The 20,004-nt window shown below is 46.5% G+C and overlaps 1 protein-coding gene across 1 annotated transcript in view; it reads left to right on the top strand.

The window, feature by feature from the left end:
- Nucleotides 1–20,004, top strand: part of LOC138284568 (intermembrane lipid transfer protein VPS13C-like) — a 953,192-nt gene that overhangs the window by 887,791 nt on the left and 45,397 nt on the right. Inside the window, exon 21 of the mRNA XM_069223471.1 lies at nt 15,527–15,653. Within this exon, the coding sequence (XP_069079572.1) occupies nt 15,527–15,653 (127 nt within the window). The remainder of the gene's footprint in view (nt 1–15,526; nt 15,654–20,004) is intronic.

Here is a 20,004-nt window from a genome sequence, read left to right as displayed (position 1 = left end):
GTCACTGCACCAGGTCACTGTAAGTCACCCCTATGGCAGGCCCTCCTAGCCCAGAGGGGAGGGTGGAAGTACTTGTGTGTGGGGGCACCCCTGCATGAGCAGAGGTGCCCCTAAAACTCTAGCTCCATTGCACTGGACTTTGTAAGTGCGGGGAGGCCATTTTACCAGTGTACTGGACAGTGTCCAGCTGCATAATTCCAAACCTTTGTATCAAACATCTCGGAATCATACCAGTATTGGTTGTATGATTCCATGCACTCTGGGGGCTCCTTAGAGGACCCTCACCATTGCTCCTACCAGTCTTCTGAGGTTTTCCGGGGAGCCCGTGCTGCTTCCACCCCACAGCCAGGTTTCTGCCCTCCTGCTCCTCGACCTGCTCAGGCAGAGGAAGGCAGAACAAAGGATTTCCTTTGGGAGAGGGAGGCATCATCCTCTCCCTTTGGAAATAGGTGTTATATGGCTTGGGAGGGTTAGGCTTCCCAAGCCACCAGTATGGTTTGAAGGGCACATTTGGTGCCCTCTTTGCATAAACCAGTTTGCACCAGGCCAGTCCCTACTTTAGCGTGAAACTGGACAATAGAAAGGGGAGTACCCTGTACATCACCACCCCAGGGATGGTGCCCAGAGCTCCTCCATGTGGCCAATGGATTCTACCATCCTGAAATCCAAGGTGGGCAGAGGTCCCTGGGAGCATCTGAGTGGCCAGGTCAGGCAGGTGATATCACAGCCCTCTCCTGATAAGTGGTCACCCTGCTAGGTGACCAATCCCTCTTCCTTGGCTATTTAAGGTCTCACTCCAGGGTGGGTCCGATTCGACGTGCGTGATTCCAGCAGGACTCCTCTGCATTGTTTACTTTATCTTCTGGCCACCAGGACTGCAACTGGACTCTCCAGGAACCGACAATCTGCAACATCCAGTGATGGCTCTGCTTTGCCACATAGTTTCTCCAGCTCCTTCCAGCACTGCAACAGCAACATTTCCCTGGCTGTGCATCCTCTGAGGGCACGAGTATTCAGCTTGCACAAGAAGCAAGAAGGAATCTCTCTTGGAGTCACTCCCTTGCATTAGCAGACACAAACTGCAACAAAGTCTAGCTGCATGGATCTTCTCTCCTGCAAAACTGTGTGGATCCTGCAACACAGATGGTGGTCTGGAGTGGTCCCCATGGTCCTGTCTACCAGCTGTCCAACTTGGGAGGCGATAAGCCCTTGCCTCTCGTTGCAGGACAGTACCCATGTGCACTGCGACTCTTGCAGCTACCAAGACTTGTTAGCTCTTCTTCCAAGGGATCTTCAGGCTCCGTGTAGCCCCAGCCTCCAGCACTCTTCCCTGTAAAGCACAGTCCCCTGCCTGCTGCATCAGTGATGTAGAACTCCTCTTCAGGTGTGCTGACTGGGCCTTACTGCGACTCCTGTGCCTGTTGTCCGTGAGTTGTATGTGGGGGCTGCATCCTTGTCTTCTGACTCTCCTCACTGCTGAGGTTCACCTGGGACTCCCCTCTTTGGGTTAAGTCCTGCTAGACCTTCCTGGTCCCCGGCAGCTCTGCAACTCTTCATCTGCAACCCTTGCCTTTGCTAAGGCTTGTTGGTGGCTTTTCCTCACCACTGACTGACTGCAACTGATCTTTCGATGTGGAACATAATTTGCATCACTTCTGGAACTCTTCTCCTGCTCCTTGTCTTTACAGTCAACCTGGTCCCACATCTCCAGAAGGGTTGGTACTGGCTCCTGCCCCCACTGGACACTCGAACTGGACTGGGTCCCCTTTATTTGCAGGTCCTCTTCTGTCAGGATCCAACTCTGGTTTCTTCCAGTCTTGCTTGCACAGTCCTTTTCCAAAGTGTACTAAGGGTTTTGGGGAAAAACTAGGTACTTAATTCTTCTCTCCTGGTCGCTGGGTTACCCTGGTGCTTACCTTTTGGGGTTCCTAGTTCCTTCAGCTCCTCTCCACAGATTCCACTTCCTCGTGTGGGGGACTGACTTTTGCTTTCCACTTATTTAGTATATAGTTTGGTCTCTCCCCAGGGTCTCCATTATTTTCTGGTATTTCACTGTTTTCTATTGCGTTCTATGCCAATCCCTGACTTCTAATGTGTATATAATAGTGTGTTTACTCACCTGCTAGTGGGGAATTGCCTATACAGTATGTTAGTAATTGTGTTACTATAATAAAGTACTTTTGTTTTTGTAACACTTTGTGGTTCTTTCATGTGTGTGAGTGCTGTGTGACTATAGTGGTATTGCATAAACTTTGCATGTCTCCTAGATACGTCTTGGCTGCTCATCCACAGCTACCTCCAGCTTCCTAGTCACGCATTCCAGGATAATCCCCGCAGAAGTGCTCCTTTGCTGAATTTAGCACAGAGGCAATTTTTATAACTAAAGCACTGTTTATACTGACTACATGTCCAGTATAAAACAGCTTGTGATGGGTGCAGGTGGTCCTATCTTGTTTCTGCAGTAAGTAAGCTAGGCTTATGTTTTATGGTTTGATGTCTGGTGGGGAACGCCTATCTGTAGTAGATGGACATGTTTCATATAGTCATGACTGAAATGGGGAAGTGGACGAAGAGGTAATCTGTTTTCTCAGAAATGTAGGTATGGAAGTCGAAATGTATTTGATAACCAGCACCAGCCTCATAAAAATTGCCTCATTCCTAAATCTAGTTTTATCAAGTCCTTAATAATGTGGATTAAGCGTTTAATCCCAGATTCAGATGAGCAGTTCTGCTCTATCCCAGGTTCATAACAGACACAACAGTAGAACATGGTGGTTGACAGTCATAATTTATGAGCTGTGTGGAGGTCCTCTTTGGAGCAGACAGATTTATTTGGAAAATGCAGAATTTTTTTAAAAATCCTGCAAGAACAGCCTGTTGGCCCTGACATCCTTGGCGTGGTTCCCCCCTCCCCCCCCCCAACATTTTGCCTTCTAGCCTCTTGTATTTGCTGAATTTGTTTTTGTTGGCTTTAAAACTCTGCACACTTTGCCACTGCTAGCTAACCAGTGCTAACATCCGTGTGATCTCTCCTTTGAACATGCTACCTGTTAGAAATGGGGTCTCTAGTTGGCAGTGGTTTGCACCCTATCCAAGTAGGGACCCTCACTCTAGTCAGGGTAAGGGTAACCCCTGATCACCCCCTTGGTAGCTTGGCATGAGCAGTCAAGCTTATCTCAGAGGCAACGTGTAAAGTATTGGTACACACACACACACACACACAGTGAAAACACCACAAAAGTACTCCACACCAGTTAAGAGCCAATATTTATTTGAGTAAAACAAGACCAAAATGTCAACAATCCAGCATACACAAGCACAGATAGGAAGTTTTAAAGATTAAATCTCAGTAAAGTGTTTAGAAACAAAATAGCTCCAACCAGGGCTATAACAATGTCTTGATGGAGTATTTCCCAACAGTCTGACGCCACTCGCGAGGGAGTGCGGGCCAGTCACAGAGTTGCATGGACCACAAGTACAGTACCTTGGAAAACAATGAGGTAACAAAGACGTTGCATGGAGCTGGGGAGGTGAGGCGTCGCTGGAGCCGGTGCGTTTTGTTCCTTATTGCTAGGCATGGAAGATGAGGCGTCGATTCCTTACAGTTGCAAGGGAGGTGATGTGGCGTTGGTTCCTTATGATCTGGCGGGGTCGATTAATCCAGCAGGTCAAGATGCGAGGAGTCAACTTCATAGTGTCCCAATCACACCACAGGGCCACAGATGCCAGAGATGTTGGAAGTCACAGATGTTTGTGACACAGCAGTCAGGACTCATGCTGTGGCAGGACTTCAGAGGTGCTGTAGCTGCATTAGGCTTGCAGCGTCATGGTTGTTGAACTTAGCGGAGACCACGATTCCGGTGCAGGCAGCGGCGCAGAGTCCGACAGCGGGGCTGGTTCTGAAGGCAGTCTGGAGTCTATGTACTTGGTTTCTTCTTGGTTGAACCAGAACTCACCCCTAAGGGCCCAAGGACTAGATTTGGCACCACTTGGCAAGTCAGGACTCTCACCAAGAGAGCCCAAGTGCTGGCAGATAAAGTCTTTGATGTCCCAGAGACTTTTAACAGGAGGCAAGCACAGTCCAAGCCCTTGGTGAATCGTTGGATGCAGGATGTAGAGAGCAAAGTCCAGTCCTTTCCCAGGACAGAAGCAGCAGGCCAGCACAGCTAAGCAACAGGCAGAGTGGGAGTCCCTCCGACGGCAACTGGCTTTTCTTCCTAGAAAGAATTTCTTCAGTCCAGAAGGATTACTAAAGTTGGGCCTCAGAAGTCCATTATTTCTACTAATTTTTGCCTTTGAAGTAGGCAGTCTTCAAAGGAAAGTCTTTGTAGTGCACAAGATATGCAGGGCACACATCAGCTCCCTTTGAGTGACTGTATAGAGTAAATTCACATACAGCCCAGCTGTCATCCTGATCCAGGCTTGTATTTCCCAGCCAGACAGAGGCACAGCATGGTTAAGTTAGAAAATGCCCACTTTCTAAAAGTGTCATTTTCAAACTTACAGTTTAAAAAACATCTTCATCAAAGGTGCATTTTTAAATTGTAAGTTCAGAGACCCCAAACTCCATAACTCTATCTGTTCTCAATGAAAAATTACACTTGAAAGATATTTCAAGGCAATCCCCATGCTACCCTATGGAAACGATAGTCCTTGCTTTAGGAAGCTGGCCTGGTGTGTGGTGGACACCTGTGGTGTTTGCACCTTATATCAGATCCAGGCAACCGCTATTAGTTAGTGAAACAGTGTCTAGGAAGCCAGGGCTCTCTAGTGATAGCTGTGGTGAACAGCCAAGACTTATCTAGGAGGAGTGTAAAGCACTTGCTATACCACAGCGGTCACACATCAACTTATCTCACGTGAAAGCATCACACAGTGTTGCAAAAATAAAGGAACTTTATTACAGTAACACTGAACTAGATTATTTAAGGGCAGTCCCCCAAATGGAGGTAAGTACACACTATATATACACAGTAAGTATTAGGAATTAGCCTAAAGAAACAACAAGCACTGGCAAGACATAACAGAAAACAGCTAGGGCCCTATAGAGGAACTAAACTATATACTAAAATAGTGGAATGCAAAGTAAAGTCCCTCACCCAAGGATCTGGAATAGCTAGAAAGGAGCTGGGAGAACTTGGTACCCCTGAATGGGAGTACCTAGGTGAACCCCAGAGTCCAGGAGAGCAGAGGTAAGATATCTGGTCTTCCCAAAGACCAACAAGGGGACTTGGAAAAGGATGATTGCAAGAACAGGACCAGTCCAGTCAAACCCATTGGTGGATTCCAGATGAAGAGTACCTATAAAAGAAGGAGACAGAGTCCAGTCCACCCAGGAGTATCCAGATGGGGCAGGAGCTGCTACCCACCCTTCTGTGAATGAAGATCTGGGTCAAAGGAAGATGTAGATCAGCTGTGGAACCCAGGAGCTGCAGAGAGCTCCTTGGAGTCATGCAGAAGATGTCCCACGTCGGTTGCCAGGTCGCAGATGATCAGTGGTCAGGACCACCACCAACAAGCCTTGGCAAACGCCAATCTGGGCATAAGAGGATTTGCAGAGAAGAGGACCAGCAAGGCCCAGGGGTCTCAACCCTTGGAAGGGAGCCCAAGCTGACCCTCAGCAGTTGGGAGAGACAGCAGAAACTGTTGTAACCCCCACAGCCAACCCACTGGCCGCAGGCACAGTAAGTTGCAGTGAGGCCCAGTCAGCACCCCTGGAGAGGAGCCCCATGTTGCTGGAGCAGCAGAGGAGAGACTGTGCTTGCAAGGATGGAGTGCTGGAGGCCAGGGCTACTTGGAGCCTGAAGATCCCTCGGAGCAGGAGTCAACAGGCCTTGGTTGCTGAAGAGTCGTAGTGCACAGGGGTTCTGTCCTACAAGGAGAGGCAAGGGCTCACCATCTCCAAAGTCAGACAGAAGACAGAGGACCAAGGGAACCACAGTTCCTGTGGAGAGGAGATCCCAGCAGCCAGACGTTGTTGCCTTAGGTGCCTGCGGATGCAGGGGAGTGACTCCTTTGCTCCAAGGGAGATTCCTTCTTGCTTCTTTGGTGCAGCCGAAGTCTTGCCGACTCCAGAGGATGCACAGCTGTGGAAATGTAGAAATCGCTGGAAGATGCCAGAGAAACAATGTTGCTAGGTGAGGTTGTCTCGAGTTGCAGGCTTGTTTGGTTCCTGTGAAGTCCAGCAGTGGTTCTGGTGGCCAGGAGCAGAAGAGGCCTATGCAGAGGCAACGTGGTGGAATCCTGCAGCCGAATCTCGGGACCCACCCACAAGAGAGTCCCTAAATAGCCCTAACAGGGGGTCTGGATACTCTGCAGGGTGACCGCTTATCAGAGGGGTCACTGAGGTCTAGTCACCTGTCCTGGCCAACCAGGTGCTCCAGAGGGCCTCTGCACATCTTGAAAACAAGATGGCAGAATCAAGTGGCTACCTGGAGGAGGTCTGGGCACCACCCCTGGGGTGGTGATGGACAGGGGAGTGGTCACTCCCCTTTACTTTGTGTGATTTTGTGCCCGAGCAGGGACCGGGGTCCATGGACTGGTGCAAACGGGATCATGCAAGGAGGTCACCAAATATGCCCTTGAGAGCAAGCCACTGGCATGGGGAGGCTACCCCTTCCCAGGCTTGTAACACCAATTTCCATGGGAGAGGGTATTGTATCCCCTCTCCCACAGGAAATCCTTTATTCTGCCTTCCCCTGCTTGAGCTGGTCAAGCAGCTGGAGGCAAAAACCTGTCTGAGGGGCTGCAGCAGTGTGGGCTGCCCGCAAACCCTGGAAGACTGGTAGAAGCAATACTGGGGGGGCCTCTAAGGAGCCCTCAGAGTGCATGGAATCGTGCCACCAATACTGGCATTAGTTTTGGGATATGATTCTGACTTGTTTGATACCAAATATGCAGAGGTTCGGAGTTAACATTATGTAGCTGGACCACAGGTAGTGAGTGACCTGTGGCCAGTGTACGGGTAAAATGGCTTTCCCACACTTACGAAGTCCAGTGCATTGGAACTGGAGTTTGTAGGGGCACCTCTTCCTCATGCAGGGGTGCCCTCACACACAGTAACTTGCACCCAGCCCTTTGGGTTGAAAGGGCCTACCATAGCAGTGACTTAGTGACCTGGTGTAGTGACCAGCAATGAAAGGGTACATCCACCTTTTCATGCAGGCTGCAATGGCAGGTCTTCAGGCATAGTTTGCATGGGCTCCCATGGGTGGCATAATTCATGCTGCAGCCCATGGGGGGGGGGGGTCCCTGGTGTACCAATGCCCTGGATACCTAGGTAACATGTACTAGGGACTTACAGAGGTACACCAGTATGCCAATTGTGGTGTGTTGAGTTTACCAAAGCAACCAAATTTAGAGGAGAGCGCACAATCACTGTGGTCCTGGTTAGCAGGATTCCAGTGAAAACAGTCTAAGCACACTGATAAACAAGCAAAAAGTGGGGGTAATCATGCCAAAAAGAGTGACCTTCCTACACTTGCAATAGTGAAAACCAAGTTTAGCAGTGTTTTACTATCAGGATATGTAAATCAAAACAGTACATGTTATATCTTTCATGTACACTGCACCCTGCGCGTGGGGTCAGCCTTGGGCCTACCTTAGGGGTGGCTTACATGTAGTAAAAGAGAAGTGGTGGGCCTGGAAAGTGAGTGCACTTACCAGGTCAAACTGGCAGTTTAAAACTGCCCACAAAGACACTGCAGTGGCAGGTCTAAGATCTGGTTACAGGGCTACTCATGTGGGTGGCACAATCAGTGTTGCAGGCCCACTAATACCATTTGATTTACCGACCCTGGGCACACATGATACACTAAACTAGTGACTTACTTACAAATCAGATATGCCAATCATGGGTAAACCAATCACCAATACCATTTAGACAGAGAGCACTGGGACTGGTCAGCAGTGGTAAAGTGCCTAGAGTCCTAAAGCCAACACAAATGGGTCAGAAAAAATAGGAAAAAGTCTAAATGTTTGGGGATAACCCTGCATAAAGGGACGAGGTCCAACAGTAACATTGACTTACACCCAACTGACATATCTAAGTTACCTCTGATTCTCTAGAAAAGTGGCACTATGCGTACCCAGGGCTGAAAATTAAATTGTGCTAGTGGATATGCATCTCTTGTGTTACGCACTCCAGTCACCCCTTAAGCTTGTCTCATGCCTGAAACTGCAGCCTGTGTGTGCAGGTTTGATGTGCCATTTCCACCTGGCAAAATAAACCTCTTGCCAGGCCCAAAGCATTGTCTTTAAAACATGTGTCACCCCTGTGGTAGGCCCTAAATAGCCCATAGGACAGGGTGCAGTGTATTTAAAAAATTGGACATGTACTTTTAAGTTTCACATGTCCTGGTAGTAAAGAACACATACATTTGTATTTTGGCTACTGTGAGGCCTACCTGTCCCATAGGATAACACTGGTTTAACGTGTTAACTTTATTACGTGATACCTTTCAATTTGGAGCAAATGGAATTTGAATTTTGGTGCCTACAGAATTGTAATTTAGAGTTCTTTTTAAATGGTTAAGTTGGATTTTAAGTTATAATTCTGAAAACGTAATTTGTTTTTTAGAAAGATGCCATTTTTCCCTCCTTACTATTTGGTTCCTGCTACCTGTATCCTGGGTCACATGACTAGGCATAGCAGGCAGTTGGTCTTTGTGTATTGCTCCCAGGCAGTGAGACAAAGGGCAATAGGAGCTGACAAGATGGGTCATCCCTTACTTGATGTGGGGGGGAGCTGTCACCTACTGCACTTGCACACCACAAAGTCTCTGCCTCAGCACCTATTGTGACTCCAGACAGTCTGGGGCCAGGGCAGGGAGGCAGGAAATTCAAAGCACCTCTAGGGATAGAAACCTCCTGAACCTTCTCCAACTATAAAGCGGGCAGCAGGTATAAATATTGAACCCTAAGATCCAACTCTTCAGTATCCCTCTGGACTTCTGGAAGACTCAGAAGAACTGCTGTGCTGCTCTACAAGGAGGACTATTACTCTGCTGCCCTACTGCCTACGTGAAAGGACAGGGGGGACAGAAGGCTCCAACCACCTTGAACTCAGCACATAGGCTCTGTTTTCTGTGAGTCTGACAAACCCAAGTGGTGCTACTGCAGTCCTGGACCATTGGAAGTGGGCCTTACGATTCTCTGTCAGCCTAGCTCTGGTGGGCAGAACCAACACATCTCTTCACATTCCGCTTCAGAACCGACACTGTGCTTTGTATCTTTGACGCAGACTTTCGCATCACAAGTCACTTGTCAACAACATTTTCAACAACAACTCCAGTCTCCGCAACTTAATCTTTGGAACAAGCTATTGCAAAACATATCTTTGAAGCAAGACTTCTCATCATGAACCCCTCGCCGATGACACCCTCGACACCGATGCAGGACCTTGCATCGCTGCCTTACAACTACTCTGAACTGCCGCAGTGAGACGCATCTCCGGTAAGGGGTCTCCCAAACCTCAGCAGCCAGTACTTAAGGCACTTTTTTAAGGGCACGTAACCTGCTCCTTGTATCCGGTTCTGCTTCATTGCATTTGGCCTGAACTTGTGACTTTGTTCTGGTCCATCGGGACCAGATAACCACTGTTGTTGCTTCGTGGTTCTAGGCACTGTATTCACTTACATCTTTAAAATTGCATATCTGTAGTTCTACTGATGAGATTTTTGACATTTTGGTATCATATTATTACATTTTACTCTATTCGTCTAAAATGGTGTTGGATTTTTCATATTGTGTGTTTTCACTTTATTACTGTTTGAAATGCTGCATAAATACTGTAGGAAAGTGCCACTGCTAGCATGGTTACTCCCCCCCCCACACACACACACACACACACTTTTTGCCTAGTGTTGATGTCAACTTTGATTGAAAGTCATTAAAAACTCCACAACACCATGATGGCTTCACTGAATACTGGGAAGTTTGGTATCAAACTTCTCAGCACAATAAACCCACACTGATGCCAGTGTGTGATTTATTGAAAAATGCACAGAGGGCTTCTTAGAGATGCTCTCTGTATGTTAGCCCAACTGCTAGTGTAAGACTGATTGGTCTGTGCCAGCCTGCTACTTCCAGACGAGTTTCTGACCACTTGTGGTGAGTGCCTTTGTGCACTCTGGGGTCAGAAACAAAGCCTGTCCTGGGTGGAGGTGTTTCACACCTCTCCCTGCAGGAACTGTAACACCTGCTGGTGAGCCTCAAAGGCTCAAGCCTCTGATTACAGTGCCCCCAGGGCACTCCAGCTAGTGAAGATGCCCGCCCCCCGGACAGCCCCACTTTTGTAACACCTGGTGGTGAGCCTCAAAGGCTCAAGCCTCTGATTACAGTGCCCCCAGGGCACTCCAGCTAGTGAAGATGCCGCCCCCCGGACAGCCCCACTTTTGGTGGCAAGTCCGGCAGCCCTAAGGTGTCCCGAGCTGAGCTGAGGTGACTCCCCTCCCTGCAGAATCCTCTATCTTGGTTTGGAGGACAGGGACCAATAGAGATAGGAATGTGTCTCCCTCCCCAAAGGGATGGGGCACAAGGAGGGTGTAGCCACCCTCAGGGATAATAGCCATTGGCTACTGGCCCCTGACCCTAACATGCTTCTAAATCTAGAATTTAAGGGCTTCCCTGAACCCAGCTCACCAGATTTCTGATGACCTTGCTAGAAGGACTGCTAAGCTAACAACCCCACAGGGAAGAGAAGGAAACAACTGACTTGTCCCCAGCCCTGTGGGCCCGTCTCCTGCTTCAAAAAGCTGCAAAAGAAGAGCAACACATTCTGCAGGGCCACAAAAATCCTGTGGACAGTGAACCTGTCCAACAAGGAAGAAGAAGAAACTGATTCTAAAGGACTCCACCTCACTCCAGAAGCGTGCACCCGAAGCCCACGGCCCTTGTCCAGGTGGCCCAACTAGCCAGAGAGGATCCCCAGGCAATTCCGATAGTGTCCACCCTGGGGCTGACCTCTCTACCCTACCACGACGACACCTGCAAAGGGAATCCCGAGGACCTCCCTGACCGCGACTGCCTGGAACGAAGATATCCGACGCCTGGAGAAGCACTGCACCCGCAGCCCCCAGACTCTAGAGAAACCGACTGTAGGAAAGTACCTTCTTGCCTGGCATGTTACCCCCATTTTTCACATGTATGTAAGTTTGTTTTTGCCTGTCTCACTGGGATCCTGCTAGCCAGGGCCCCGTGCTCATAGTTTGTGGCCTGAATGTGTGTCCCTGTGTAGTGTCTAACTGTGTCACTGAGGCTCTGCTAATCAGAACCTCTGTGCTTATGCTCTCTCTGCCTTTAAAATTGTCAGTATAGGCTAGTGACGGTTTTCACCAATTCTAATTGGCACACTGGAACACCCTTATAATTCCCTAGTATATGGTACCAAGGTGCCCAGGGTATTGGGGTTCCAGGAGATCCCTATGGCCTGCAGCATTTCTTTTGCCACCCATAGGGAGCTCAGACAATTCTTACACAGGACTGCCACTGCAGCCTGAGTGAAATAACGGCCACATTATTTCACAGCCATTTTACACTGCACTTAAGTACCTTATAAATCACCTATATGTCTAACCCTCACTTGGTGAAGGTTAGGTGCAAAGTTACTAAGTGTGAGGGCACCCTAGCACTAGCCAAGGTGCCCCCACATAGTTCAGGGCAATTTCCCTGGACTTTGTGATTGTGGGGACACCATTACACGCGTACACTACATATAGGTCAATACCTATATGTAGCTTCACAATGGTAACTCCGAATATGGCCATGTAACATGTCTAAGATCATAGAATTGTCCCTCCATGCCAAATCTGGTATTGAGGTGCCAATCCCATGCATCCCCGGGGCTCCACCATGGACCCCGGGTACTTCCAAACCAGCTCTCTGGGGTTTTCTCTGCAGCTACCGCTGCTGCCAACCCACAGACAGGCTTCTGCCCTCCTGGGGTCTGGGCAGCTCAGTCCCTGGAAGGCAGAACAAAGAATTTTCTGTGAGAGAGGGTGTTACATCCTCTCCCCTTGGAAATAGGTGTTAAGGGCTGGGAGGAGTAGCCTCTCCCAGCCTCTGGAAATGCTTTGAAGGGCACAGATGGTTCCCTCCTTGCATAAGCCATTCTACACCAGTTCAGGGAACCCTCAGCCCCTGCTCTGGCACGAAACTAGACAAAGAAAAGGGGAGTTACCACTCCCCTGTCCATCACCACCCCAGGGGTGGTGCCCAGAGCTCCTCTAGTGTGTCCCAGACCTCTGCCATCTTGAATCCAGAGGTCTGCTGGCACAATGGAGGCCTCTGAGTGGCCAGTGCTAGCAGGTGACGTCAGAGACCCCTCCTGATAGGTGCTTACCTCACTAGGTGGCCAATCCTCCTCTGAGGGCTATTTAGGGTCTCTCCTGTGGGCTTTTCCTCAGATAACGAAGTGCAAGAATCATCAGAGTTCCTCTGCATCTCCCTCTTCGGCTTCTGCCAATGATCGACCACTGACTGCTCCAGGACACCTGCAAAACTGCAACAAAGTAGCAAGAAGACTACCAGCGACATTGTAGCGCCTAATCCTGCCGGCTTTCTCGACTGTTTCCTGGTGGTGCATGCTCTGGGGACTGTCTGCCTTCACCCTGCACTGCAAGCCAAGAAGAAATCTCCCGTGGGTCGACGGAATCTTCCCCCTGCTCCAGCAGGCACCAAACTTCAGCGTCACTGGTACTCTGGGTCCCCTCTCATTCTGATGAGCTGGCCCCTGGAACACAGGTGGTGGACCCAAGTGACTCAGACTGTCCAGTGGTCCAACTGTCCAAATTTGGAGGAGGTAATTCCTTGCCTCCCCTCTCCAGACAGTAATGCTGTGTACTGTGTGAACTGCAGATGCTAGGACTTTTGCAAGGAATCCTTTGTGCACAGCCTAACCCAGGTCCCCAGCACTCCGTCCTGCGATGCTCAACTCGCTGAGTTGACCACCGGCTTTGTGGGACCCTCTTTTGTAGTGTTGAGATGACTGCCGTGCTCAGTTTTCTTGAACCCGTGTTCAAGTACTTCTGCAGGTGCTGCCTTCTTGTGTGTGGGCTCTCTGTGTTGCTGTGGCCCCCCTCTGTTCTTCCAAGTGGCTACCTCCTGGTCCTTCCTGGGCCTGGGCAGCACCCGTTTTCTTCAACCGCGACCTTTGCAGCTAGCAAGGCTTGTTTGCGGTCTTTCCCCAAAGAAACAACTCTGCATCCTGCAGCACTTCATGGGACATCTTCTATACAAAGGAGAAGTTCCTGGCACCTTTCGTTGTTGCAGAATCTTCAGCTTCTTCCATCCTGAGACAGCCATTTTGCACCTTCATCCGGGGTTTAGTGGGCTCCTGCCCCCTCCCCCCCCCCCCCCCCCCGGACACTTTCGTGACTCTTGGACTTGATCCCCTTCCTTTACAGGTCCTCAGGTCCAGGAATCCATCTTCAGTGCTTTGCAGTCTGTTGTGGTCTTTGTAGAATCTCCTATCACGACTTTAGTGTGTTTCTGGGGAAGTAGTATCACTTTACTCCTACTTTTCAGGGTCTTCTTGGGGTGGGGTATCTTGGACACCCTTAGTGTGTTCTTACACTCCCAGTGACCCTCTACACACCACACTAGGCCAGAGGTCCCTAAGTGGTTTGCATTCCACTTTCTTAGTATATGGTTTGTGCTGCCCCTAAGCCTATTACATCCTATTGTATTCTACAGTGTTTGCACTATTTTTCTAACTGTTTGCTTACCGGATTGTGGTTTGTGTGTATATTTTGTGTATTTTACTTACCTCCTAAGGGAGTATATCCTCTGAGATATTTTTTGGCACATTGTCACTAAAATAAAGTACCTCTATTTTTAGTAACTCTGAGTATTGTGATTCGTATGATATAATGCTATATGATATAAGTGGTATAGTAGGAGCTTTGCATGTCTCCTAGTTCAGCCTAAACTGCTCTACTATAGCTACCTCTATCAGCCTAAGCTGCTAGAACACTACTAATAAAGGATACAAGGTGTAAGTACCATCAGGTACCCACTATAAGCCAGGCCAGCTTCCTACACCGACCACCGGTGCAGCTACGACCAGCAGGCGGCCCTCCTCCTTATCCAGCAGGTGGCTTGCCTGAGAAGCCCCCCTGTGCCTTGCCTGCAGCTGCTAAGTGGCCCCCGGGGTCCCCTCATAGATTTCCATTTGGATCCCGACACCCTGTTTGCACTCTGCACCAGGCCGCCCCTGTGCTGCTGAGGGTGTGGGATTGGTGCTTTCTTGGGGCACCTCCAGTGCTCTTCTAAACGCCTCGGGTCTGCCCTTCGACAACATAGGTACTTACCTGCAGGCAGACTGGAACTGGTGTACCTCCTGTCTTCTTAGGGGCCCACATTATTTTGGCTCTTGTTTGACCTCTGCACCTAACCGGCCCCTTGTTGCTGGGTATTTGGGGTTATCTTGAACCCCCAATAGTGGGCTACTTATGCCCCGGAGACTAAACCTGTAAGTTTGTTACTTACCTCAGAAACTGTGCTTGACTTACCTCCCCCAGAAACTGTTGAAAATTGCACTGTGTCCACTTTTAAAATAGCTTTTTGCCATTTTAAAGTAAAGTGTATGTATTGTCGATTTGATTCAAAGTCCTGAACTTACCTATGCAAAGTGCCTTTCGTGTAATGTACCTACCTGCAATCTGAATCTTGTGGTTCTAAAAATAAATTAACAAAAGAATATTTTTCTATAGAAAAACCTACTGGCCTGGAGTTGTCATTGAGTGTGTGTTTTTTCTATTGCTTGTGTCTGTACAGCAAATGCTTAACACTACCCTCTGATAAGCCTAACTGTTCGACTACACTACCACAAATAGAGCATTAGTATTATCTATTATTGCCTCTGTCAAGCCTCTCGGGAACCCCTGGAGTCTGTTCACGCTACATCTCATTTTTATATAGTATACACAGAGCCAGCTTCCTACCAATACTTTTCACAATGACTCTGGGGTTAAGCCTGACTGTTTTTGTGCCAAGCTACCAGTGGGGAAAGTACAAGTTAATTTGGGGTTTACTTGTATTTCATTCTGACAAAGATTCTTACACCCTCTGCAATCAGTAATCCAATTTCCAAACAAATGCTTCAAGGAGGTTACTTTAGTATTAGTTAGAAGTATCTACATGTAATTAATAGTTCTCGAAAAGTACATAAACATCGCAGAACTGGCGTGACGACTAATGGGATCAGTGATATTGCACAACATTGATCACTTGGTCAGTGTGCATATAAAATAGCATATATGACATTTCCTATGGAATCAGGAAATGCAACAAAATACTCAATGTTTTAGTTGTTTACGTGATTTAACTTGAGGAATGGCAATGAACATCACAAACTATGGCGGTCATTGTGCACACATCTGCAGTATTGTGTATTCATCAGTGATGGTTATTGAAGATGTCTTCCAGTTTTAATTTTTTTCGTATTAAGTAGACCTGTCTTGCATATTAAACCATATTCTCGCCGAACTATGCAAATGATTATACTTACACCCTCATTTAATTACAGCTCAGGAGTATAAATAAAGGAGCTAATCGAACTACCAACATGTCTTCTCTGGAAGAGCTAATGGATGAAGCATATGACAAGTTCGATATCAAGCTAAAAAGCGTGCAATTACTTTTCAGCAGACCAGGTATAAAATTCATGTTAACAACGTAAAACAAATATTACATTAAGATAATGCCGTTTCTGCGTTGATGACTCCCTAAAAAATATGCTTTCCACATAGGAGTAAGCATCTTAGAAGTGTGGTGGGACTGTTGAAATTTCACAATTTATAGAAGGGGAATTTCTTTTTGGTTTTCACCTTGAGGCAAGTTCGTTCTAATCCTGGTCCAGCGAAGACTTTTCCTAAATAAGAGAAATCAATAATGTTTCAAAGGGTAAGAAAATGTAAGATTGAGGAAACTAGCAGAAATAGGGAATTCCTCAAAGATGACGTTTTGTTTGTTAATATTTCTGCCAAATTCTAATTCACAATTGAGCAATTACTGGTGTTTGTTAATAGCAGTATTGGTCCAGCCAACAGCAGATATGGTAATCTAGATGTTTCTGTGCCCAAGCTCCGTCACATGATTAGCAGGCAATCTGTTACTGTGCACTAATTTGCATATGTGACATTTCGTATCATCAAATGGTACATACTAATTTATGATACCTGATAGATACAAATATATATATATATATACACATACGTATGTGTATACGTGTGTGTATATATATATATATATATATATATATATATTTTTTTTTTACAAATACTTATTTTTCCATACACAGGCAATAGCTAGATTGCACCCAATTATAGCAGGAAGCAGGTGACAAACTGAAGCGAACTGAAAACACCATAGTAGTAGGCGAGCAGTAGTATCCTGCAACTACAGGCCTCTAAAAACGTAACCCCAGTTCTGTAGACCTCGAAGGAGAACTTGGGAGGCAGTGCATTTGAAATGCAGTTCAAGTAACTGTTCCACATCAAAGGGAACTAACGAACAGATGCTCTTGCTCGAGGCTAAAAACACAAATGCAGAGTTAACAGTGCAAAGCTCTACATGTGCACTAGAGAAACACCAGAGACACAAAAGGGATCAAACATTACGAACACTTACAGACAGCTATTGAAATCTTAGTTCTGAGGGGATCAAGGCAATTAGAGGCTGTCTCCAAATGTCAAAAATAGAAACTTTGTCACCCAACGCCATCTGCAAATGGGCTGGATAATGAATACTTGTTTGTGCCCCCTGATAAACAACGCCTTTTCTAAGCCTTTGTTACTCACATTTCATGTCAGTTATGTGAGGGATAACACCAGGAACAAGCAATGCACCAGTAGTGCAAATTGGTCTGGCTTTTATTGAAACTGCCTCTTCAGTAGCGGATACATTTGGGCATTAAATAATGTATCTTCTTACATCTTCATACGCTATCAATCAGTGTTGCATTCATGTATCCAATCACTCAACCATGACTCATTTATGCATTCATTTATATTGCCATCCACAAAAATGCACACATAGTATGGTGCATAGCGCATCAGGGTTTAAATCACAAATGGCTGACAATACTTCTAAATATGGCAGCCATTTTGTAAGGGTTAATCATTGATACACTGTGGACAATACACTTCAAAATCTCCGCCTGCATTAGAAGCAGTGGCAACACTGGATGTGATTCATAGCAGCTAAAGCGGAAGACGAGCAGCTTCATAGCACAGTTTGCGGGGCTGCAGAAAGCTCTATAAAAAAATGAACGTAGAGTGATAGAAATGAACAGAGACTTAGAGAAAATAAGAAAGGGAAACTGAAAGACTGGTTCACCATTCCTGGCACTGAAATGCACTCATTTTCAGGTGGATGTCCACAACTGATCAGGCAGAATTTCATCCGTTTGCAATAGACCAATTGTTCCATGTTGTCATGGGCAGAACCAAAATGTTAATGACATACAAATAGACCTCAGGCAGAAGAGAGCTAACCAATATCCCCATTATGCATGTCAATGAATGTGTATACATGTATGTACTTGTTATTACTTTTTTGATGACAGGGCCTGGCAGGGAACTAAACCTATCGGTTTGCCTATGAGGGCCTGGCAAGTATTATCGCAGTGCAAATCGTATACCCCCATAGTTTGTCAAAGGGGATATACAGTACAAAAACGCTTGCCTACTAAAGAAGTTTCTGGGTTTCCGTGTAACAAAGTAACTGTATATAGGAGGTAACACAGTTTAATAACATCTACCCTTAAAGGCAAATGTCCTTTCTTTGCCAAAGGCTATAGACCAATCAGACCTTCAGCCTTTATTGTGGCCTTGTCACAATGACAAGCTGAAGCCTGCTATAGTGAGCAAAATGTTTCTCACATGGAAAGCATCAAATTATAAATATGTACAAAATTGCAGTTGGGGAAATAATATACAGTACCTCTTAAAGAGGGCTGTAATAAGGATTTTAATGACAAATCTACTTCCACGGTTTGCCATAGTGGGATAACCAATGATAGAAACCTTGCCCACTAGATAAAATTGCGAGATTCAATGTAAAAATATCTTTGTAGGCTTTAACACAGTGGAATAATAATAGATCTGTAAAGGCCTATTTGATTTAACATATGGTTTTGACATATACACATAAGCTTGCTACTGTAGTGATATTTGTGTTTTGACCACTGACTCCACGTCTCGACACTTTGCACTTGGCTTAGCTGTCCACCGTCACATTAGCGGTCACAAGTTATAGACTCCATTTTGTATTTAGCTTAGCCTTAGCTTCACCGCCACGTTAAAGGTGCAAGTATTTTTACTAAATATTTGCTTTGCATTATGTATGTATATATATATATATATATATCAATATAGGTGTTTATATCGTTGCATGTATATATTTGCTTTTTATAGATTGAAGATTCTTTGTACGTGTTCTCACTTTCTTGCACATTTTAACGGTGCATTTTCAGTTGTACTGACCTTCCTTCACAAGCCTTGCGAAGTGATATAATGTCTTCTTTAGAATAAGAAGTGCATTCCAGAGATTCTTTTTGACTCCTTTCAGTGTGTGTATTTTGGCTCGGTCAGCAGTAAAGCAAAACAGTTGTATAATAAACAGATAAGATATTTGCCATGTGACATAACTTTTCACTGTGAATCAATCAGACCTAGAGCCTTTATAATTGACTTGTCCCCATGGTATATATTTAGGCCTCCTTTTCTCCTCTTAAATATTGCTACGAGAATCCCAGCAGAGATACAGTCAAAAAATTGGAACTGTAAATTCCTCATGTTTAGAATACTTCCAGGTGTCTGACTTGATTTTTTTTTTTTTTTCAGCAATTCTCCCTACACACCAGGTGATGGTGATATATACCTTCTTGGTGATTTCTTATTATCCCAGAAGAGACAGAGCAGAACCACATATACGTACCACATCTGCATGATGATGTCACTTCCTTTCCTAAGGACAACCCTACATTTTGTTTCAAAGACAGTGTGCCAGAAAAGATTTTTCTCCCCAAAACAACAGGTTTTAAGCTGTGCCATGACTGCCGGAAACAGATATCAGTCACGGCCTTGCACACTGTGTTTTATATTGCTTAGTCTCTGGTCAGAACTCAGTCCTAAAAATAAATAAGTGCTTCATTGTGCACCTGAAGCCAATCATGGACCAGTCAAAGCTTTACTCTGTCGAGAATAAGAAGAGGTTGTATTCAAAACAGAGGCCCCCCTCCAAATTGTGGTCCGTACTTGATTGAAATCATGAGTTCAATTTCACAAGAAACCCTGTTTTTGCTTTAGGTCGTCTAGTGAATTGTAGTCAAAAACACACCATAATCACTAAAAGAGCCAAGTTGGATTCATCCCCATCCCACCACTCAAAACCTGGCGAAAAGATGGAAGGGTGTCACTATCTGAGCCCGTCCTGCACCTGGCCCAGAGCACTATTTATTACCCCTGCTGCCCTTGACCACCCCAACAGATAGCAGCCTTCAAGAAGGCCATGCTGCAAATTTTCCAGACACTACTGGCTCCCTCTAGAGTGCCTTTGGACCCCATGGAGCTTCCAGTTTGATCCCTGCTGGTGCATTCTACAGACTCGGACTGCCCCCTCTGGACCCATTGCTGAGCCCACAGCAAGACTGATGCAGACTTTCACTCCAAACATAGAGAGAATGCCAGCTCCTTCTGTACTGGCGACAGTACCAAATCCATTTGTGATACTGGTTTCAGACCTAGATATGATTTCTGCCTGCCCAGGCCTATGTCGCTTTATTAAAATGCAAAGGTGCAACCAGTGATTATGCAGCCAGAGCTTCAGCTTTGGCCTTTCCCTCAACACCAGTTGTATCCGAGTGTAAAGCACCGCCACAGCTTGCAACACAGATGATGATAAGGAGGCAAACAATCTCCTTCCACCTCATTACACTGAAGTGCTGTATTTAGGCTTGCAAAATGTCAGTGGGCTAGTATAGGAGGCTGGCCCTCTATGTAG

Source organism: Pleurodeles waltl, chromosome 3_1 (assembly GCF_031143425.1).
Source record: "Pleurodeles waltl isolate 20211129_DDA chromosome 3_1, aPleWal1.hap1.20221129, whole genome shotgun sequence".
NCBI lineage: Eukaryota > Metazoa > Chordata > Amphibia > Caudata > Salamandridae > Pleurodeles > Pleurodeles waltl.
This window is presented reverse-complemented; position numbering and strand designations above follow the sequence as displayed.